General features: G+C 51.7%; 1 protein-coding gene across 2 annotated transcripts; it reads right to left on the bottom strand.

Annotated features, from left to right (window-relative positions):
• Positions 1-1464: 1464 nt before the first annotated feature.
• On the bottom strand, positions 1465-20065 carry CLTB (clathrin light chain B). Of its 2 annotated transcripts, XM_060008346.1 has the most exons (6): positions 19694-20065; positions 14635-14681; positions 7577-7694; positions 7204-7315; positions 4763-4816; positions 1465-1910 (listed from the first exon to the last, which is right to left on the bottom strand). In XM_060008346.1, the coding sequence occupies exons 1-6, from the start codon at positions 19878-19880 to the stop codon at positions 1739-1741; spliced, it is 690 nt and encodes a 229-aa protein (XP_059864329.1). In that variant the 5' UTR covers positions 19881-20065; the 3' UTR covers positions 1465-1738. The 2 variants fall into 2 exon arrangements, with proteins under 2 accessions (XP_059864329.1, XP_059864330.1); XM_060008347.1 differs by lacking the exon at positions 4763-4816 and having other exon boundaries at positions 19694-20060.
• Between the last annotated feature and the right edge of the window lie 3450 nt (positions 20066-23515).

Raw genomic sequence — 23515 nt, 5'->3', positions numbered from 1 at the left:
TTCTTGATGCATTTTATGGACCAGGAAACTGAGGCTTAGAGAAGCAGCGTGGTGTAACAGAAAGGGCATAAAGCATAATCCCCAAAGCTTGCCAGTGGTTTGTGGCAGCACCTAGTGTTTTATGGCTAAGGAAAAAAGGAGGCTGGGGACCTGAGCAACCTCTAGAAGAGAGGCAACTCATGAGTTTCTCATTCATGTAAAGTCTCAAACAGGTGTTCCTGGTCTGCAGTCATCCCTAAAGTGTTGATTCGGATTCAGGTTCCTTCCATCTGTGACTCCATCAGTTTCAACACCAGCTGAATGACTTAGGCCAGCTAAGTTTCTTGCCCCCACCATGCTCTTTCAGCTGTAAGACAGAGATTATAAATGTAAAGCAGTACTTGTGGTGACCCTTGGCCTCCACAAGGAACAGATATGAAGTGGTGAGGACTACGGCACTTCTAGAGAGGATGGCCACTATTTTTAACTGTTGGTGTTGTGGGCTCCCCTCCCTCCAAAAAAGAAAAGATTAGTTGAAGTCCTAACCCCAGTACCTCAGAATGTGACCTTATTTGGGAATAGGGTCTTTTCAGAGGTAATCAAGTTAAAATGAGGTCAGTAGGGTGGGCCCTAATCCAATATGACTGGTGTCCTTATACAAAGGGGAAATTTGGACACAGCAACGGACATGTATAGAGAGCAGGCGATGTGAAGATGAACTCAGGATTGTAGTAATGCTTGTACAAGGCAAGGAACACCAAGGAACACAGATACTTCCCTAGTGCCTTTGGAGGGATCATGGCCCTGCTGACACCATGATTTCAGATTTATGACTTCCAGAACAGTGAGACAATAAATTTCTGTTGTTCTAAACCAGACACTGTGGTATTTTGTTATGGCAGCTCTAGGAAACTAATACGGTTGGCAATTAAATATTTTTAAACATTGTTCAGATCACAATGGCTTGAACATAACCTGTTTGCAACGCTCTTGAAGGGGAAGGTGTTGTCACTGATTGTTTCTCCCAAATCCACAGAAGAGCACAGCTGAAAGAGGCAGAGGGTCCTGACCAATCCCAAGGAAGGGTTGTGGCAGAGGCTACCTTCACCAGCCCCTCACCCAGGCAAAGAGGAAGCACCCACCGGGAACGTCTGGTCTTGCCTCTTCCCTCCAAGCTGCTTCCCCTCTGGGTGTCTGTGGCTATATGACAGACCAACAGAATCCCTATGTCATGGGTTTGTTCAAGGATCAGAAAGGATCAAGCTTGCAAAGCATTCTGTGAGAGGTTGTCTTTCCTCCTGGGGCTGGAGGCAGCAGACATAGACAGACTGGGATGCCCTCTGCCAGCTGGCAGCTCCTGGGTTACCAGGGAAATAGCCCTACCTTCTCTCAAGCCCATGAAGCTGGGAAAGTTCTAAGCACAAACAGCCCTGACACCAGTTTGTGGCTTCCAGAGAAATGAGAATGAAATAAGTGTAAAAAGAGTTAACAACACACCCTTTAAGCCAAGAAAAAAAAATACATCAGGAGGGACAGTCACAATTTTGTGGACTGAGAGGAGATGTGAGGGGCTGGGCCGTAGGGCCGTGAGGGAATGACAGTTGAGAGGGGTGAGGGTTCCCCTTCCCGGCCCCGGGAGATGGCGAGGAACGGAATAGGCTGTGTAGCAGCTGCTGGAGGCATTTCCCCCTGGCCAAAGCAGCTGCTCCTCCTCTGCCCGGCCCGGCCCCTGTATGGCGGCCATGTTGGTGGCAGGCTCCTAGCGGGACAGCGGCGTCTGCTTCAGGGACATGAGCACCGAGCGCAGGCGGGACACGTCTTTGCACTGCTTGCTGCTCTTGGGGTTGAAGTCACACAGCTGGGCCACCTTCTCCCACTCTGTGCCTGGGGTCTCCTCCTTGGATTCCTTCACAAAAGCCTCCTCAGATGCCCTGCAGGTGGAGATAGGACAGAGGTTTCATAGCTGTCTGCCTTTCCCCTTAATCAGTGATGCGCTGCTCCCACTGAGCAAGACTGCTTTGTCCAGCCTACTCTGGGGTCCTTTGTCTAGACGTCTCCTCCCCAGCCCCGGGCCTTCTGACCTCAGGCCCCCAGGAACAGCCTAGTTTGGTCCTACCTCAGGGCCTTTGTACTTTTGGTCACCTCTTCCCCCAGACATGTTCATGGCTTGTTGCTTCTTGTAATTCAGGTCTGAGTGCAGGCCTTACCTCCTCAGAAAGGTCTTCCCTTGCCACTGTAGCTCAAGTAGCCTCCTACCCCTGCCCCAGCACTGTCTGTCCATTACCTCTCTATCAAGAGTTCCCAAACTGGGGCTCCTGACACCTAAAGGCCCTTGGAGGAACTAATGCAGTATCTCAGCTATTTTCAACATTTCCAAAAACTAAGCAGGACATTGACTAACCACCTAGCTGAAGTCTCTGGTTCAGCATTGCCTCGGGGTTCTGTGGACCCTACAAGTGTTCTTTAGAAAAGAGCTGTGGTCAAAAATGTATAGAAGAATCAGTTAAAGAAGATCTTCAAAACAAGACTTGCAAAGCCTTTAATGTGCTTATGTGCACCACGAATGTGAGTACACGATGGATATAGAATCTGCCATATCCCAAGCATACTTGACTACAGAACTCTTTTTAGCCCCAAATGACTATTATCTCTTTGGCGCCACAGCCTGAGGAATGCTCCACTGGAGTCTTTGCCTTTGATTGGAATCAAATTAGGATGGAAACTGGTGGGTTTTTCATCAGAAGTTCTGGCTGACAGTTACAGAAGCCACTGATTAAAGAACAATGGGGAAACGAAGTATAATAAATGTAGTTTAGTGGACAAAACCTAAACATGGGAGTCATTAAGAGAAAAGCAATGAGGGATTCTGGGGTGGGGAGGGCTGGGTCTCTGTCCTGTTTCGCCAACAAGTGTCCCTAAAGCCCCTTTCTCCTTAGAAGCCCCCTGCATCTCAAGCAGGACCAGTTCTGCCACATGCCAGGCACTGACCGATGGCAGGGAGCTCTCCACGTGATCCCCACGGCTCAGGATGAGCCGGCCCCAGATCAGGTGACCCGGCCCCTCGCTAGTGATCTTGCTTCCCTGGTGTGTGCTTATTTCCTAACCTGGGAAGGGAGGATCAGTGCCTCCACCTTGCTGATCTGTCTCACTGGCCTGAGAATCAAACAACGTAGCAGGTGTGTGTAGGCTTGAGAAAATGTAAGGTGCTGTGTGACATTGGCTGACCAGTGGGGCTGAGGGGAGTGATCCTAGGAGCTCTCTCTTCTGGGTCAAGAGGCTTGCCTCTAACCTTGTTGCTCAAAGTGGGGTTCATGGTCCAGCAGCACCGGCATCACCATGGAGCTTGTTGGAAATGCAGAATCATGGCCTCACCTCAGTCCTTCTGAATCAGAATCTCCATTTTGACAAGAGGCCCTGGTGATTCATAGGCACATGGAAGACTGAGAAGCGCTGGTCTAGGCTATTCCTCTCTTCAGGACTCCCTTGGGTGCTCCTTGGACCATTTCTTCGGGTGCAACAGGAGCACTGAACGCCCTGTGGTATTCCTCAGCGCCGATGCCCTTCTTCCATCCCCACTCTCCTGCTTGAAACCTCCCATGGCTCCCCGCTGCCTTCAGGATCAAGTCTGAGCTTTTTAACATCTCACGACAGGCTTTTTGCAACTGGCTCCAAACTGACCTTTTCTCCCCATTCCCACCGCTCCAGGCGCTGCAGGCCGCTAGATATTTCCCATCTCATCGCCTTTGCCCCAGCAGCTTTTCCCACCTAGGATGCCATTCCCTTCTCACCCTCCCCACCCAGCACACTCCTTCTCACACTTTAAGGGCCGGTGGACTCTGACCTCTGAAGCCTGCCTGGGCTCTCCCTGAGCCCACTGTGTCCTTGCATGTGGCTCTTATCACAACACACTCTTGATCATGAGCAACTTGGGGGGACAGACCATGTGTGTCTTACTCCTGTCTGACCAGAGACTGGCACTGGACAGATGGAAGAGTGGACGGAAGGAAGGAGTGGAAAGCTGTTATTTTGGTGTGTCCCATGATCTGTGAGAGAAGCGTTAGCCCAGACAGTGTCAGAGGCCTGCCAAGGGCGTATCCAGAGCGAGGAACAGCAAATATTTGGCACATACACACGTGGCAATCATCACACATTCATCACTGCATTATTTTCTTCGGCTTCACAATCCCCAGCACACTGTCCAGGCTGTCACTACCAGCCAGCGGGGCGGCATAAGAGGAAATCTCTGCCATCTCTGGTCTGGATCAGGCACAGGACCAACTAGACCTCAAAGCAGAAACACGTGAAAGGGAACCACTGGTGGTCTGGACAGGGGCTCATGACCAAATTCAGGCTGAAGTTCTAAGGAGGAGCAGTGCACTTGTGGGCAGGAGCGGGGAATGGCTGTGCATTCTTTATACCTCTAGCACCAGCCCTCAATGTTTGTTTGTTCAATAGAAGACTCACCCCACCTCCCCCCTCCAAGAGGCATCTCAAAAGGAGGGAGTTGGGCTGCTTTGCCCTTTGCCTCTCTCACCTGGGGATGGCCGGACATTCCTTTCTTTTCTTTGCCTGGATTTTAGCAAAGCTGTCTCAAAGATGCTCAATAAACATTTGCTGGAGGGATGGAGGTGAGGGTTGGTGCCTGTACCCACCCCTCGGGCTCACCTCCTGCTCTGATCATTGCCCCAGGCCCAGCCATACTCATTTATACCCCACAAGGGGGAGACTCAAGAAACTGCCAGCCACACACAGGCCCTTGCAGAGGAGCAAAGGAGACACGTACACGTAGCCGATGATATCAGCATCTGGCTGCTGGTAGAATGCTTTGTCGGCGATCCTTGAGGGAAGGGGGTTAGGTGGGGGAAGACGGGATGGCAAGATGGACAGACAGGCAGAGGGTTAAAGAGAAAGAGAGACAGCGTTAGTACCTCCAGTTGGAGATGTGTTAGGAAGCATAGTTCTGGAAGGCTCAGCAACTCTCCACAGTCCTGAGAGGAGAGCAGGGATCCTCCACCCACCCGAGTGGGTGGCCTTTTCTAAAACTCAGCCCTATCATATTAGTCCCCCTGTTTACAAACCTTCAGTGGCTCCCCACCGCCTGTGTCTGCCCGCCCCTCGCCTCCGAGGCCCTGCACATGGGAGCCCTCATTCCGGCCCTGTCTCCCGCCACTCACTGGTGCCCAAGCACAACGTCCTTTCTTTCGTATCATGCTGTTCCCTAGTCTAGAATACCCTCCCCCACCCCCTGCCCTCTTTCTCCTGGTGAACTCCTAGCCACCTTCCAAAGCCCAGGTCCCTAGACACAGAGGTCCCTCCGCCACCCACATCCCTTGCTTCCACAGCTTTCCTGCAGAGGGCCCTACTACTGAGTTCAGCTGTACCCGTGTGTTTCCCTCCTCTGCTCTTTGAGGACACAGACTGCGTCCTTCTCAGCTCGGCCTCCGCAGTGCCCGGCCCAGGGCCTGGCATGCAGCAGCTTCCAGGTGGTGGCTTCCCAGAGCCAGCCTTTTCCTTTCTGGCAAGTCTTGTACCTTGAAGTGCACAGCCTCAGAGGTAGGGGCTGCTGGCAGTCTCTAGTCTGAGACCATTTCTGCAAGGTATTCTCCGGTGGGCCTCTGCTATCTTTCCTGACCAACATCTGTCCCCCTTCTTCCAGGAAGGGCATCCTGATTGTCCTTTGAAGCATCAGCTGCCCCCACTCAGTCCCTGTGGTTTGGGTGGGACCGGACCCCATGCACAACCCAAGTAATGGGACTATCGACCAAGCTGGGTCTATGGGAGAGTCCCTCCCCCGAGACAATCACTGGGCCTGGGGTGGGCACGTGACCCACACCAGACCAATGAAGGTCAGGTGGAGGACTTCAGCTAGAGCTGTTGGGAGCAAGAGGCTTATTTTCACTGAAGTTGCCAAGAAAATCGAGCAGAAGCCTGGAGCTGCTAGTGGCCACCTTTGCCCCCATCCCAGGGGTGTGTGCCCAAGAGTGAAGGCCACGTAGGGGAAAGCAGACCGAGAGACAGTAAAAGTGAGCACTGACGAACTTTGTTTCAGTGCCTGAGTCCACTGGGTCTGCAGCCCTTACCCCTGGCCTTTCCAGTTATATAGGCCACTAACTTCCCTTTATTCTTTAGCCACTTCTGGGTCGAAGCATTATCATTTCTATAAGCAATAAAATCCTGCACACGGCTTGGTTCTTCCCTTCCTGCCAGGCCTGTGTTCTCTGTCATGATAACCATGGCCACAGGGGGCCCAGGTCGAGCTGTTGGCCACTGGGCTCCAGGATGGCCTGGCTTACATCCCACTGGGTCCCAGGACCTCGTCTGCTTACTGGCAGACTCACTTTTGTCTGTCGTGGTGAGGAGGTCAGAGCTTAACGGCATACCAGCTCTGCAGAGCTCAGCGCGCTGAGTTCCACAGGCCACTGAGGAAACATCATCGTGGGTTCGGCTTCTCCTTCCTCCGCGTTCTTGCCACCAAATCACCCATCCTCAAGACAGTCCCCCCACCATAGTTCCTCTCATTGTCCCCATAGGTCCTCTCATGTCCCCATCAGTCCTCTCATGTCACCATAGGTCCTCTTATGTCCCCATAACTCCTCATATTCCTGTAGGTCCTCTCACATCCCCATAGGTCCTCTCATGTCCCCATAGGTCCTATCATGTCCCCATAGGCCCTCTCATGTCCCCATCAGTCCTCTCATGTCACCATAGGTCCTCTTATGTCCCCATAGCTCCTCATATCCCTGTAGGTCCTCTCATGTCCCCATAGGTCCTCTCATGTCCCCATCAGTCCTCTCATGTCATCATAGGTCTCTTATGTCCCCATAGCTCCTCATATCCCTGTAGGTCCTCTCACGTCCCCATAGGTCCTCTCATGTCCCCATAGGTCCTATCATGTCCCCATAGGTCCTCTCATGTCCCCATCAGTCCTCTCATGTCACCGTAGGTCCTCTTATGTCCCCATAGCTCCTCATATCCCTGTAGGTCCTCTCATGTCCCCATAGGTCCTCTCATGCCCCATAGGTCCTCTCATGCCCCATAGGTCCTCTCGTGTCCCCATAGGTCCTCTTATGTCCCCAATAGCTCCTCATATCCCTGTAGGTCCTCTCATGTCCCCATAGGTCCTCTCATGTCCCCATAGCTCCTCATATCCCTGTAGGTCCTCTCATGTCCCCATAGTTCCCTCATGACCCTACAGTCCCCTCGCACCCTCACAGCTCCTCTCACCGGTTGTTGATCTTGTTCTTCTCAACTTGTTCACTCTGGCGCTGGTTCCATTCCTCCAGGTCCTTCTTGGCCTTCTCCCGCCACTCCTGTTCCATCACTTTGGAGGCAGCATCTGCAACCCACAACAGGTGAATGAACAGCAGCTTTCCAGGAGGGATGTGAGGCACAGCTGGCTGTGCTTCTGGCTGCTGCTTCTCCCCTCGGCCCCGGCAGGCAGCCCTGGGTCCATCCTCAGCCAATCCCACATTAAGGTGGGGCAGGGCCCCATATAGCCTAAGGCTTCCCCACCCGACCGTGTCCCAGAGAGCCAACCCCGTGGGGAGCCCGGGGCCAGGGGGACCAGCCCAGCTTGCACACTCAGCCCTGCCCTCACCCAGCTCTTGCAGCCGTTTCCGCTGCTCCTCTCTCCATTTGCGGATGCTCTCGGGTTCCTGCGTCAGCCTGTCGACCTGGGCAATTGCAGCATAGCCATCAGCTGGACCATTAGCCTCCTAGGACACAAACACACGGCAGTGTACCCAGCCTGTCCACCTGCCCCTCTGTGTCTGGCGCCTGAGTACCAGGACACCCCCTCACATCTCAAAGCAGTTCATACCCCCTGTCTCCTGGGACTGTACCCTGCCTTTGCACTTGCTGTGCCCTCTGCCAGTAATTCTGCTCCTTGTGTGACCGTGGGCAAGTTACTCAACCTCTCTGTGCCTCACTTTCCTCATCATAAAATGGGCTACAAAATAGCACCCACCCCACAGGGTTAATATGAGGATGAAATGAGTTAAAAAAGTGTAAAGAACTTCAAACGCTTCTTGGCACTCAGAGAGTTCCCTGTGTTTCTATCATTAAAGCCCTGCCCTATTAGTTTTATTTACCAAATAACACAGTCCCAAATGGCCTCACTTTATAATATGCTTACTTGTCCATTGTCTGTCTCCTCCATCAGAATGTCACCCTTGTGGCAACAGGGACCTTGCCTGTCCTGTTCACTGCTGTGTCCCCAGCATCTAGCACAGTGCCTGGCATGTAGCAGGTACTCAATAACTATTTGCTGAGTGAACGAGCAGCCCTGAGATAGGCAGGGTGGCCATGGCTACGACTGTACAGTGATGAAAAACTCAGACTCTGCAGCTGGACCATCTGGGTTCAAATCCCACCTCTACTGCCTGCTATATATGTGTGTAGCCCAGGCAAGTTGCTCAACCTTGCCTGGCCTCAGTTTTCTCATCTGAAGTGAGAATAGTAATAAAATTACCTCTAAGAGTTAGTTGTGAGGATTTGATGCAACAATATTTATAAGACATTTACAAGAGTGCCTGGCATGGAGTGATGGCTCAGTAAATGGTAGCTAGAATTATTATTATTATTAATTCCCATTTTATAGGGGAGGAAACTGAGGCCAGGAGAGATGGCACAACACAGTGGCAGAAGCAGGGCCAGAGTCCAGTCCTCTGGCTCCCAAGCCAGGGCTCTGCCCAGTTCTCCACGCCACCTGCCAGGGTGGTGACTTGAAGCATTGCAGGCTGAGAGCTCAGCCCAGCAAGGATGGGGCTCCCCTCTGGTCTCGCAAAGCTGGAGACTTTATGATCCAGCCCCATCTCCTGGCACGCCCACTCTGGTGCTCTGTCCGCCCCGTGCATTCCTGTCTGCACACATCCCACACGCCCATGCTGCCCGCTTTTGTCTCCTTTGTGCTTTTGGCCTTCAGTTGTCTTCCCTCCTTTCTCTGGCTGATGAAATCTTATTCCACCCCACAAGTTTCCAGCTCAGAGGTCACCAGCTCTGGGATATTTCCCAGCCCCAAAACAGATTTCACACCCTGTCCTCTCTGTGCTTCTTGTCACACCCTCACCTTCTACTGCAGGTGTCTCCCCGCTGGACCGTGAGCTCCCGGTGGGCAGGACAGGACCTTGTTTATAGCCTCTGAACTCCTGTCCCATCTTTTTATTGCTCCCTGTGCTCCTCCTGCAAGCACTTATTAAAACTGTCACGAGTACCAGCGTATCTTCTCCCCACCCAACAACATCTGTCCAGTGGTGCCTGCTGTGAGCATACAGCTGGTGCTCAGTAAGCAGTGGCCATGTGGATGAAGATCCCCCCGGGGCCAGCATGTGCCCGGTTCAGAAGAAGGGCTGGGTAAGCATCTGCCCAAGGGGCTGTGAGCAGCAGGGCGAAGGAGCACGCAGATGGAACATCAGGGCTGCATCTCCAGCTGTCTTTGGGGAGAAGGAAGGGCAGGCCCAGGGCGGAGAGGTGCAGCCTGGCTCCTCGGATCAGGCCCACCCTTGGGTGGGGCAGTTGGGGCACTGTCCTTATTCCTCTTTCCTGCCCAGCATTACACTTCAACTGAGAGAGTCTCTCAAGACATCTCGAGGGGCCTTTCCAGGGCCCTAATCTGGACAACACGAGTTGATCACAGGTGTACCTTTCCAGTTCTGGGAACAGCCCTGTCCTGAGGCTAGGCTACCAGGACCTCTGCCCAATCCTATAGACTGTCCCATCTGCAGACAAATGCAGTTACTTTTACTTTCTACGTGTTTATCCAGGTGCTACATTTTATTTCTTCTTGGCACTCAGGCTATCTTAAAAGCCTGGTTTGTTTACATGTTTACTGTCTGCCCTCCCCACCCCACCCTACCCCGCCCCCCAGTAAGGGAATTCCATGAGGACAGAGACTGCCTGTCTCTTTATAGTATGTAGAACATGGAGGGCCTGGCTGTAGGAGGATTTCAAGAACATTACTTGAATGAATTAACAGATGTTCAGGCTTGGGGTCAGGGATGAACGAGACAGCCCATCATCCGGAAGCTTGCAGAGGGAGTCCCTCACAAATGAGGACCATAGCTGGGGTACATGCATAACACGGGTCATGAAAGAGTGGGGACAAGGGAGGGCATGACCTTTCTAGCCTGGGAGCAGAGTAGGCTGGGAAGAGATAGGGAAAGGGCATTTCAGACCAAGAGCGGGCCGCTTAAGGACCACATGAGGCCGGTGCCTTTGCAAAAATCTGAGTACAGAGATGCTACCAGGTGTGGAGCAGATGGGGTGGGAGAGGTGGGCTGGAGGGGGTCCTCTGGGTAAAAGTCATCCCATGGTGTCCTTCAGGACCCACCATCTCCATCAAGACTGCCCCAAAATTAAGACTCACAGGTTACAGCGTTTTAAAACTGGCAGAGAACTTGCAATTAAACGGTTCCCTTTGGTCTTTACAACCCTACATGGTGGGTTTCATTATCTTTGTTTTACAGGTAGGAAAAGTCTAGCTCCGAAGTCCCAGGGTCACCTGGCCAGGAACTGGCAGGGCCAGAATTCAAACTGAATTCCTGGGTGTCACACATAGCCACACGTGTGTCCATACATAGCCAATAGGGACCAAAGTTACTTCTGTGTCACGTGATTTTGGTCTCCCTGATAAGTCTACCATCCCAAGGTTAGAGACTGCACCCCCTCCTCCCACTGCCCCACGCCCCATTCCCCGTCTGTCTCTCTCACACCCACACATGCACCCGCCTTGGCTCACTCAGTGGCTAGGTCAGGGATTTAGAAGCAGCTTCCAGGGCTACAGAGCACTTTTCTCAACAGACCTGCAGAGGCAGCAGTGCAGGGCTTCTAATCCCAATTTCACAAATGAGAAATCCAGCTCAGGGCAGTAACTAGTCCAAAGCCGTCCGGCTGGGAAAAGCCAGAAATGAAGCGCAGGTTGTCTGACTCCATCCAAACTCCTCTGCCGCAGCCCGCCACAGCGCCCCGCGTAGGAGCAGTCTGGGTGTAGGAGCAGCTTGAGAGACCCTGGGGCTTCTCTGGGGCAGGGGGGCGGGCAGCTGCACTGCACATCCAGGGGCACTGCTCAGTGTGGTCCAAGCATGCTGTGCCCAGGCCCTGGGCACAAAGCCTGGCCAAGCTGGGCCTGCGTCCTCCACCAGCATGGCCTAGTAACAGGCTCTGGCTGGGAGCTGTGCCCGCCCCCCCAACCCCCATCCCTTCCGCCTGCGGGCACAGCAGCCCTGCACCCGTGGTCTCTTCAGGTTCCCCCAGCACACCCTTCTCTGCAGCAGGTGCCAGGCTCCAGGCAAGCCCCAGAATGCGTGTCTTATCCTCTGTGCCTGTGCCTTTGCTGTCCCCCTAGCCAGGACCACCCACATGCCCCTGGGCAGCCTGGAACCCACTTCCAACATCCGTCCCTGTCGCACTCTCTGACTTCAGTGCAGCGTCTGGCGCCTGAGCCTGGTTCAGGTCCCAGCTCTTCCCTGCTGTGCAACCAGAGCTATTAAACCTCCCTGTGCATCCTCCTCCTCATCTGTAAAATGGGGATAATGACAGAACCTACGTCGTAGGGGTGTTGGGAGGATGAAATGAGTTAATCCACATAACGCTTTTGGGTGGTGCCTGACGCATAGTAAGAAGTCTTGAGACCAGCCCCACACCCAAGCCCTTGCCATCCTGCATGACTTTCAGGTATCTGTCCTTTGAGCTCTTCGAGGACAAACATCCATGGGATTTGCCTCTACATCTGAGGCCCTGAGCACAGCGTATGGCACTCAGAATGCGAGTTGACTAAATGAAGGAATGAGGGGCTGCCTGCAAAGCGATGTGGAGGGCACGGGGACACAGCCTCAGAGCGACTGGGCTTTAAGTTCCCTCCTGCGACTCATTGGATGCGCGACCTTTAAGAAGTCCCTTCCCCGCGCTCCTTAGGTTTCCTCACCTGTCAAATGGGAGTGACAACATCCCACTCGGGGTGCAAAATGGGGCCTGAATGCGATAAATGCCCTGTGACCCCTGTAGCCTGTAGCGGACATGCACATGCACATGCACGGGTGGCAGAGCTGCAGGGCTCACCATTGCCCGTGGCATGCCCCCAGCAGACCGGCTTGCGCTGTACCATCACCACAACCAGGAAGAACACAGTGGTGCTGCCAGCAGACAAGGCCCTGAGAAGCTATTTGCTGACTACCCTTCTCCAGCTGCTCTGGACTTATTTTCCTGCCCTGCCCCTGCCAGTGAGCAGTGAGGTCGGGAGGGCCACAGCCGGGCTCCTCTTTAATCACTTGACTGTCGCAGTGAGGAAATCGGGTCAGCCGCCAGTGGGGCTGGCAGCCCAGGAGGGCTCACCAGGGGCTGCAGGAATGCTCTGAGTCCCTCCCAAGCTCGAAAGGGAAGAGGTCAGGCAGGAATGGCCTGTGGACTAAAAGGCCACAGGCTACAGTCAGGGCCAGGCTTTCTCAGCCCAGCTCCCCAGCACTCCTCTCCCGAGGGACCCCTCCGCTGGACACTGGATACCACCACAAGGGCTTCCGGGGGGCCATGCTGGCCGAGCATGTACTGTGACTCCAGGGACAGCCAGGAGGATGAGGCATAACCAATCTGTGGGATTGACCAGCTAAAGCTAAGCTGAGCTGAGCTGTTGATTCCTCTAAGTAGCTCAACGGGGATGCAGGCTTATCCTTAGGCCTTATTGGGGACCAGGTTCACAGTTGGACCCCCTAGTGGCCCATAGCCTTCCAGAAAAGATTAAGAAAGGTAGCAGGGAAGTTCTGCCCAGGACCCTTGAAAGCCTGGGGTGCACAAGCCAGACCCTGCTCTATGCTCCATCCTAAGAAAAGTCTGCAGGGGCTTCCCACCCGCCAGCCAGGGGCTGTGGCCTGCCTGCTCCAGCAACAAGGGGATGGTACAAAGGGCACCAGATCAGGGGCAGGAGATCTAGATGAACCTGAACTTGGCCACTAAGCTTCTGAGTGACTCGCCTCATCTGTGACCCCTCCCCTGCCTGTTAGGATGCTAACGTGGCACAGATGTGAAATGAGTTACAGATAAACATAGCTGGGGTTATTCTTGGTAGCAGGGAGAATAAGAGTTCCCACCGAGATTGTGGAGGAGGCCCAGGGTTTCTCAGATCCATTAAATACAAAGCGAGGCCTGGGGCAGGGAGGGAGAAGGCCTCAAGATCCTAATGTATAGAAAGGGAAAATTATCCTGCTCATGGTGTTCTAGGTACTTCTCCGGTCCCAAGTGTATCTCCAGCTCCAGGGCCACTTTAGGACACAGACCTTTTGGGTCAGGCCACGTCCTTTTCAGTGTGCCCGGGACAGGAGCAGCCTGAGTCTCAATGCTCTGCCAAACTGTACCGGCGTCAATGCTGCTTATTTGGTGCTCTCAGGCCCAGGGAGACACGAAGCCCTTAAAGTCCTAGAGACTGACTTTTCTAGCTTGCTGGTAGTTGAGTAATTTTCCAGAAATGGGACTTGGCCAGTTGCCCTGTGTAAGGTACCAGCCCATCTCTCTTACATAAGAAAGTATTGTTTGTTCTCCCTGAGGATTTAGGAGGCCAGCTCCTCAACGAAGCAGAGCTCAGGAGATCCTGCAGCTGCAGCCCCAGCAGTCAAGGGTCTTTGAGCCAGTCCAGTGGGAATTAAAGTTTATCCAGTGAAGGTTTTGCCCCCACCCAGGTATCTGCAGGTTGGGGGTAAAGACTGTTGCATCTGTGGGGTCCTGGGGATGCTATTTGTGGTCCAAGTTCTTTAAGTACTTTCAAAATGAACTGTGTATGTATGAAGGGAGGGGGGTTAAGTGAGTGTGGAGAGAAGCACTATTTAACTAGAAATATCTTTACTAGCTGTTTTTTTGTGGGGGGGGTGAGTGTGTGCGCATGTGTGTTATAGGATCACTACAAAGAATTTTAAGACAATCCAGTGAAAGTGAAAGCCCTCTCCTTATCCCCCCTTCTCCCGCAAGCTCGGGGCTAACCACTGTTAACAGTTGGTACACATCCTTTCAGATCTTTCATGGAAACATATTTCTAAAATAAAAAACAGGACCATACTGTGCATATTATTCTGCAAGCTGCTTTTCCATTTACTATATTATAGGCATCTTTTCATGTCAATACAGAAAGCTCTGACTGCTCTTTTTAACAACAGAATGGTTTTCCAATTTACCTACCCAGGCCCTCAATACTAGGCACTTAGGTTGTTTCCAGTTTGTCTGCTATTATAAATAATCCTGCAAAGAATCTGGGTGTCCTTGTCCAGCTATTTCCTTTGGGAAAATTCTGAGAAGTGGAATCTCTGGGTCCAAGGCTCACCCAGTTAAAATGCTCAGACATGGTGCAGATGACCACTGGCTTCAGCCTCCCACCAATGGCACACACGTGTGCAGGGCCCTGTGTTTCCTTTAGTCCATGCCACTGCAGGCCACTTAATCTCTCCCTCTGGAAGCTGGACATCATCACGGGCAACCTGAGGCAACACCCCATTGATCCCTGTGGTCCTTATTCTTCATCCCCTTCTCCTACATGACCAAAAGAACCACATCAAAATCTTTCTGATGTTCCCATCCCAATGAACAGAACTTGAATCCCTAATCCTACCCATGATGGGGGCCAAAAGTTACTGAGACCCAGGCTGTCGGTCCCTTCCCCTGCTACGACAGAATCTTGCTTACCTGATACACATCTCCATTGACTGTGGTCCCCATGTCCTCAGAACCCGCTGGAAAGAGAACAGAAGACAGCATCACTCATTGCTCAGCTTATAGCAAGCAGGGTCTTACATTAGCCCCCGAAGCAACCTCTGTATATGTCCATGTGCGTATTGACTCCCCGCCCTACACGCACACATAATGGATATGCAAATAACCTGGGCTCAATCCTTGACTGTGCACAAAGCCTTCTCACAGCCATATGACCTCTGATTTTCACCATAGCCTTGTGACAAAGCTGTTATCAACCCATTTTACAGATTCTCAAATTGAGGCTCAGAGAGGCTACATGATTGCCCAAGGTCACCCAGCCAATAATAGGTCCTCACCTACCCAAAACTGATTTCCCCTCAGCCACGGCTGGGAATGGCCCAACTGTCTGTGGAGCTTGTGCCTGGTGAACAGGCAGAGGCTCTGGAGGCTCAGGGCAGGGTCTGAGAGGGCTCAGGAAGAGGGGCCTGCAGGTCTCTGCCTGTCCCTGTGGTGCCTTGAGCAATGGCTCCACCTCAGAGAGCAGGAATCACTGCCCCCACCAGGCAGCACCTGGCCTACTTTTCCTCCTCCTGCCCCTCCCAGAAGGAGTCGATTTTGCCCTCACCTAAACAGTGACTCCTCCCGGTCCCTTTCCCTGACATCTGGTTAGTCACAAATTCCTGTGGCTTCTGCTGCAACAAGAATCCTCAAAGTTGCCCTCCGCCCTCTGCCCCCAGCCTGGCCCACCTGTACAACTACTTTGGCCTGTCTGTCCCGCTAGTGGCAAGCACCTGGACGGGCACGCCTGTGTCCATTATCCTCACCGCTGTCTTCCCCAGAGCCATGCACGGTACCTGTGACTTAGGACGCGCTCAGAAACTAATTGTTGAATAAGCAAATGAATCAGTGCATTAAAGAAAGAAGGAATAAATGGTTTTTGTCCACTCACTGGCCTCCCTGCCTCCATCTTCACCCTCTCCCAAACCTCTTTCAAACCAGCTGCCAAGGTTGACGTTTTGAAAAGCATACACTTACCTATGTCACTCCTCTAATTAAAAATATAATGAACACAAACCAAAAGGAAATCCACTTCCCGTGGACCATGGTGGCCGATAGGGCCTGCTCCTTCCTTGGGGCCTTGGCAGGTGCTGTCCCCTCTCCCTAGAAAGCTCTCCTGCCCATTTCTATGTGGACTGCTGCCTCACGCCCTTCAGCTGCTGCTCAAACACTGCCTTATTAGAGGCCTTCCCTGACCACCCCTGACATTCATCCCCCAGCACCCCTACCTCCTCCCCTGGGCAGTTATTTTCTCTGTAGCACCTACCACAGCCTGATATGTTTATTTTTGTATGTGCTTATCTGTCTTCCCCACTTGAATGCCCTCTGGGAGGGCAGAGACTTTGTTTTGTCCACTGCTGGGATCCAGCACCTAGAACAGTGCCTGACACATAATAGGAGCCCAATAAATATTTGTTGAATGAGTACATTGAACTTTGGCCCATAGCTCGTGAGGATCTTTACAATCTGGCCCTGCCCATTTTTCCTGCCTCACTTCCCACCAGTCCCTCCCACAAACCCTATTCTGGTTTCCTCCTTCCCCAAACACACTATGCCGCATCCCACACCTTTCTTCCTGCTTCCCTTACTAAAGAATGTTCTTTGGGATCCAGTTGTTTTCCAAGGCCCAGCTCACAAGTCATCCCCTCTGGGAAGCCCTCTACTACTTCCCCTACTTCCCTGGGTGCTGATGGAAGGTCTCAACTCTGGGGTATCCCAGAATATCGTACAGAACCCCCCACGCTCTTATGCGATGACTGTGACCTCCCACGGGTCATTCACTCCGTTATAAGGCTCTGTACCCCATTCAGCTCCTAAGGGTGAGCAGTTTTGGCTAAATGGAAGCTGAATTGCTCTTTGGGGGCCCACTGTTATCTACAAGGCCTGAGGACTCTCAGAAACTGCAGTGCCTCTTAGCCAAGACCCACAGGAGGCTGCACGAGATCACCGCAGATGGACAAGTACACTTTACCAGCCAGGTAGAGCTGTGAGTAATGGTGACAGTGTTTTCAGCTTGGGGACTGAAGAGAAGGATACTTAATCCCATGGAAATAATGCCCAGCTGATATAGATTATAATCAACTTTGTTTGCACAGCCAAACATTCAAACATTGATTGATTTTGACCAACCGTTGTCAGCCACCCTCCCTACTCATTCAGATGGGGTTTCTCCTGCATGGTGGCCTGGCCCCTAAATTAGTGGCAGCATCTTCTGCAAAGTGGCTTCTTCTCCTGGGGCATCTCCTCTACCAGGGCCTTACGTTACCAGGGTCCATTCACGATGATGCTGGTCTGTGCACCTGGCATTTCTGGAGGGGAAGTTGCAGCCCTGCCTCCCCGACCAGTCCCAGCCTCAGACTCCTTGTCCACAGGTGCCCACCCTGGCCTTCAGAAAGTCTCTGTGCCCCAGTCTTTCAGTCCCATGAGTGTTCTCCTGGAATGAGGCTTAACCTCTTTGGGAATCCACACATACCCACACACAGAATTAAAAGTCTCTGTCCCCACAATGAGTAGCCCATGGCACGTTGATAATCACGTGTCCATAGTCCGAAGCCGGCAGAACCGGAGTACGGCAGATACGAGTCCCAAGGATAACCCTGTGGGTGTTGCTTCTCTCAGATCCCTGACCCCTTTTGGAACGGGGGCAGACAAGGGTCCAGAACATTCCTGGGAGGTTACTGAGGCCCATCAGGGGAAATGGGCTTGCCAGGAAATGACTGGGCAAGTCGGGGTCAGAGCCAGGTGGAGTGCTTAGAAATCTGGGTGTGAAAATGTACACACCTCCTGGGCCCTACCCAAGGCTGATGAATGGAAACAAAGTATCCATTGCTCAGGCTGGCCGTAGTTCCAGCCCCAGAGGAGAGACTCAAAGTGGCTCAGGCTCAGGCCTACACTAAACAGTTTCCCTGGGAGCCCAACGTCAGTGCACTCAGCACAGGGGCATCATTTAAGAGACGAGACTCAGTGGTGATGAGTGGTGCTGGCTGCGGGAGCTTCCACCCAGCTCCCAGCAGCCCAAGGCACATTTTCCGCACCTCATTTGGGCTTCTGGCACTCATCACTGGTCTCGGGGGATTACTTGCTCATCACCGTCTAGGCCTAGGAGGATCAGATCAATTCCATCCTATCTGGCCACCTATTGAGCCGCCATCCCATAACCCCTCCCGGATCCCCATGCCCCACTCAGCAGAGCAGCTGAGCATTTGCAGCTTTACTGGTTGTGAGTCTGGGAGACCCTCAGAGGGCCACGTCCCCGCTTCTCTCCCTGCCACCTCAGGTCTGGGGGCCAATCTGTGCACCACCCCTGCCGGAGAGGGAACCTCCCATCCAGGCTGTAAACCCCTGGAGCCCCATTGTCCTGGGAGAGGTCACAGCCTGCTCAACCCCCAGCCACCTCTGCGGCCCTCTGCCTGACTTCTACCTGCTTCTCTCTTAGGTGGTTCTGACACTGGCTCTCCCAGCAGGGCCTCTCCCAGGCCAACCCGACTGGGGAAGTTGGTGGTCTCAAGGGGAAGATGTGGACAAATGAATACTGGTACATGAACGTGGGCTCACATTTCCTAGGAATTCCCTGGGATGTGTGAGGGTCCCGCTGAAGTGCTAGGAGCTGCTGCTTCTTCAGAAGTCCTCCACTGCTGGCTTGGTTGGGTAGCAAAAGACCCCCCTCCCTACCTCTACATCTCATCACCTCCCAGGGTGACTGCCACAGCATTTGAAAGAGCATGGAGCCCACAGTTGAGAAGCCTGGGATCAAGTCCCAGATCTGTCACTCATGGCTGTGTGACTTTGGGCAAGATATTCAGGCTCTCTGGGCCTCCAGTTTCTTATATGTTACAAAAGGCTTGTTATGTTTCTCATACCAAGAGGATACAGAGATGCTTCAAGCTCCTCAAGCCACAGGAACTGTCTTATTCATATCTGTATCCCCACTGGGCCTGGCACACAGTAGGTGCTCAGTAAATGCTGAATGAATACAAACATGACTAAAAGAATCCTTACTTGTAAACATTTTTTAAAAATATGTAAGGTACCACTTATTCCAACAGGCCCATAAACTCCTACCAAAACGACAACATTAACAAGAAGCAAGCGCTGTTTTGGAGGTACCCATGAAAGTGATATCTACTTTTTTACTAGATACGTTAAGAAATTGCCCTTTCAGGCAAAGCCAGAGCAGGAACATTGTTGATAAACACAGTACTGCAAGGACCAGGCCCCAAATCCTGAGTCCTGGACCTCCTTTGGAAAACCATTGAGCTACAAACCCCAGGAGGACAGGACCACATCTGACGGAAGCCCTCTGTGCTCCTGCCCCCACCCTGGTGCCTAACTCAGAGCCTGGCATATGGAAGACAGTGTGGTCAGGTGGAAAGGGTTAGAGTTAGAGAGAAATGATTTAGAGTCCTCACTCTGCCACTTACTAGTTGTTTCAGTAGTGTACCTTTTGAGCCTCGGTTTTGCCATCTCTGAAATGGGTTTAATAATGCATATGAAATGATTAAATGTAAGAAAAGTGCCTAGACCAGTGACTGCAGGATGGCAGGTGTTCCCCAGGGAAGGTCTGTGAGTTCTTGGAGCACCCAGCATCCCCTGCTTTCCCAGCTGTTAGGAGGGAGCTACTTCTGAGGAGCAGGGAGATCTGGGTTCTGCCCACACCTGCAGGGCTCGGCCTGGGGCAGCCAGCCTACTGGGAAGCTCAAGCCTGAGCTGTGTTGGATTCCAGAGCCAGGCAATAGTGGAGTTGGCTTGGGGATGAAATGTCATGACGAATTTCTGTCCTGGGAGCCACCAGATCCACAGCCCCAGGCAAGGCCTCAGATGGGGATCTCCAAAAGATCCCCCCGTCCCCGCCGCATCTCCTCCAGGTCCCGGTCAGGTACACACTAGCCCCAGGCCTGCTCCTGGCTGGCCATAGCAGGCCCTGTTCACTCCACCCGGTACCCCGGGTGCGAGCCCCAGGTCCCCCAACCCCCAGGCCACCAGGCTGACTCACCCCCATTCGCGGGTCCCGGCTGCGTGAGGGCCGCCTGGCTGCCAGCAGGTGCCCCGAAGCCCTCGTCATTCTCTATGCCCGCGATTTCACTCTCCTGCTGGGCCAGGAAGGCAGCCGCCGGGTCCTCCTCGGGCGCCTCGGGGGCCCCGCTCTCCGTCGACGAGAAGAAGCCAAAGTCATCAGCCATTTTCCCCACGTCTCTCTGAAGCGTCCGCCTGCCGCTCGGCTGTGCCCGGCGCGTGCCCCGCCCTGCGCCCGGCGGCCGCGACACTGTCACCCGAGCCGCCCGGGGAAGCCGGCCTCGGCGGGGACAGGCTCGGCGCGGCGGCCCCGCACTTTCTTTCCGCCACCGGGCCCGGCTCGCCTGTCACTGCGGCTGCAGGCGGGAGGAGCCGGGACGGGAATGCGGTGATGTCACCGGCCGAGGGAGGAGGCCGCAGGACGGCCGGAGGTCGCCTCACAGCGGCCACAGGAGGGCGGCAGCAGGACGGCGGCGCAGCCCGAGGGGCCCAGAGGCCCGGGCCGCACTCCCAGCTCCGGGCCAGCAGCACGCATTTCCAGGACACCAGGACAGGGCGCAGCTCCCGCAGGGTCTAGAGGCGAAGCGGACTGCAGAAAGTGACCATAGCGTGTACAGGGCCACCGCAGGTTGGCAGCCCGGGCTTCGGGAGCACCGAGGGGGTGGTCGCTGCGCAACCTGGCTCCTGATTCATTCTGCAAAAGTTTCTTCTCCTAAGCTAGGCGGGTATTATGAAGCCCATTATCATGAGCCTTGGAGAAATGACAGTAAGTTCCACGGCTTTATTGTATCTTTCCTGCAAGTCCAGGGCCTTTCCCGCAAGGCCGTGTTGCTTCCGTGCATTTCTTCAGCACTTCCTTTCATTCGGTGAGGCTTCAGCTCAGGCCGCCAGAGTTTGTGTGTCCTGACTGGGTCCCTACTTGGAGGCTGGGTCCCTTAAAAGTCCCTTAAGTATGAACCAGCTTGGGAAAGGCAGACCTAATTTATCCAGGCAGCCTGCCGTTCGGTCACCCTGAATAAACAGTCTCCAAAATACAGTAAAACCGAGACTTGGCGATGGGGAGATTACAATCTAAGAGGCCTACAGATGGGAAATGGCCAGACAGCACAGCGTAAAAGGCGCTCTGACATTTAAACACAGGGTATTGGGGGGCCCGGAGAACCACCATTGGATTTGGGATTTTCTCTTTCTAATTTGAAACCTGAAAGTCAACTATAACCTGGAAAAGAGAAAGGAAAGATGTGCTGCAAACTGGGGGTTCCCTTGGGGGTGGGGAGCAGAAGGCTAGACCAAAGGGCAATTTCAGTTTTGCACAGTAATACTTTGATGTAGTTTTCACTGTTATGATGAGAATATAATTATTTTTCAGTGTAGGAAAGAAAGAAAGAAGCTTCAGGCCCTGCACAACCTGGTCCAAGCACAGCACTCCACCATCATCCATCTCATTCCTCTCCCTCATTCCCCCAGCCGCAGGCTCAGGTGCTGAAAAGACCTTGGAAGTTTCCTAGTTTAACAAACCAGCCATAAGTGTGGACTCCAGGTTTCGTAGAGACAGAAGGACTAGTGAACATGCTCTGTGCCTGCCGTGCTCTCCCCTGGATGTTCTTACTTGGTTCCCGGAGACTTCGGTGCCACTACAGGCACTCTTCCCAGCTATTTCTTCCTTCCTTCCTGCTCCTTCCTAATTTAACCATCAGCAGAATTTAGCTCCATGCTTAATTTATACAAATTACTGGTCCAGATCATTCTGCAACCATGCTTGCTCTTGTACATGACTCTTATTCTTAATCATGAATATTAAAAATGATCGTTAAAAAGTTATCTTTTGAACCATGCAGCACTTCTTTGTGCTGGAGATTCCCACTATCTTGACACCTCCCTAAATATCTTTGGATAACTCTAAACACAGTTCTTGTCTTCTAATTCTCCATTTAATTGTGAAGCTCAGTAATGGTCAAAAGACATGAATAAATAAAGTTGAGTAAAGATATGGGACAGTCGCACAGAATCTAAATTTCAGCTTATGAAGTCTGAAGTGGAGAAATTTTAAAAACATTTTTAATGGAAAATTTCAAGCATGCAGAAGAGTAGAAAGATTGGTATAATACAACTCCACATAATAACCCCTGAACCTCAGTGTTACCAACATAGAGTCAGTCTTGTTTCATCTGCAACCTTTATTCTTCCCCATATATTATATAATTTCATCTGTAAATCATCCACTATGTTAACTTCTAGTTTTTTAATTTAGAGATTTTTTTTAATTGTGGTAAAAAATACATCAAAAGTATGGCCTTTACCATTTTTAAGTGCACAGTTCAGTAGTGTTAAGTACAATTACATTGTTGTTCAACACATATCCAGAACTTTTTCATATTACAAAACAAATTCTAGGACTTTCCTGGTGGCGCAGTGGTTAAGAATCTGCCTGCCAATGCAGGGGACACAGGTTTGAGCCCTGGTCCGGAAAGATCCCACTTGCCGCAGAGCAACTAAGCCCGTGCGCCACAACTACTGAGCCTGAGTTCTAGAGCCCACGAGCCACAACTACTGAGCCCATGTGCCACAACTACTGAAGCCTGCACGCCTAGAGCCCGTGCTCTGTAACAAGAGAAGCCACGACAATGAGAAGCCTGCGCACCACAATGAAGAGTAGCCCCCGCTCACCGCAACTAGAAGAAGCCCGCGCACAGCAACGAAGACCCAACACAGCGAAAAATAAATAAATAAATTTATAAAACAAACAAACAAAAAAATTCTATACCTGTTAAACAATTCCTCACTTTCCCTTCCTCAATGCCCATGGCAACCATCAGTCTACTTCCTGCTAATATAAATTTGACGGCTTTAGATACCTCACAAAGGTGAAATCATACAGTATTGTATCCTTATTTCACTTAGCATGTTCTCAAGGTTCACCATGTTCTGACAGATGTAGCATGTGACAGAATTTCCTCCCTTTTTAAGGCTGAATAATATTCCATTGTATGATGTATATACCGCATTTTCTTCATCCATCCGTCCATGGACACTTGGGTTGGTTCCACCTTAGTTACTATGAATAATGTTGCTGTTAACACAGCTGTGCAAATATCTCTTTGAGATCCTGCTTTCTGTACTTTTAGATATATACCCAGGAATGGCATTGCTGGATCATATGGTAATTGTATTTTCAATATTTTGAAGAATCACCACACTGGTTTTCAGAGCCACTACACCATTTTACATTCCCACTAATAAGCTCCTTTTTTTTTTTTTTGATTTTACTTTCAAGGTTCCCCCCCACCCTTTTCAACTTTTAATTTCAGACTTACAGAAAACTGTAAATAATTCCCACAGGCCTCTCACCAGATTCCTTAAATGATAACACTTTATCACATTGTCTTTATTCTTTTTTCTTCTGTCTCTCTCCTATACTGTTGGAGAGTAAGTTATAGACACCATGACCCTACATCCCAAAATATTTCACTTTGTGTTTTCCTAACAATAAGGACATTCATTTATATAACTATTATACAATTATCAAAATCAAGGTATTAATATTGATATACTACCATTATCAAATTGACATAACCTACTCAGATTTCACCAAATGTCCCAACAATAGAAGAAAAGAAAATCCCAAATAATGTATTTATGTACTGCATTCAGTTACCTTCTCTGTTTGATCTCCTTCAATCTAGAACCGTTCCTCTCTTTATTTCTTTCATGACATTGATGTCTTGAAGATTACTGGTCAGTTATTTCATCCTTCAATTTGAGGTGCCTTTGTTTCCTCCTGATCAGATTCAGGTTAAACATT

Source organism: Delphinus delphis, chromosome 3, assembly GCF_949987515.2.
Source record: "Delphinus delphis chromosome 3, mDelDel1.2, whole genome shotgun sequence".
NCBI lineage: Eukaryota > Metazoa > Chordata > Mammalia > Artiodactyla > Delphinidae > Delphinus > Delphinus delphis.
Note: the sequence above shows the minus strand (reverse complement) of the source record. Positions and strands in the feature narration are given on the sequence as shown.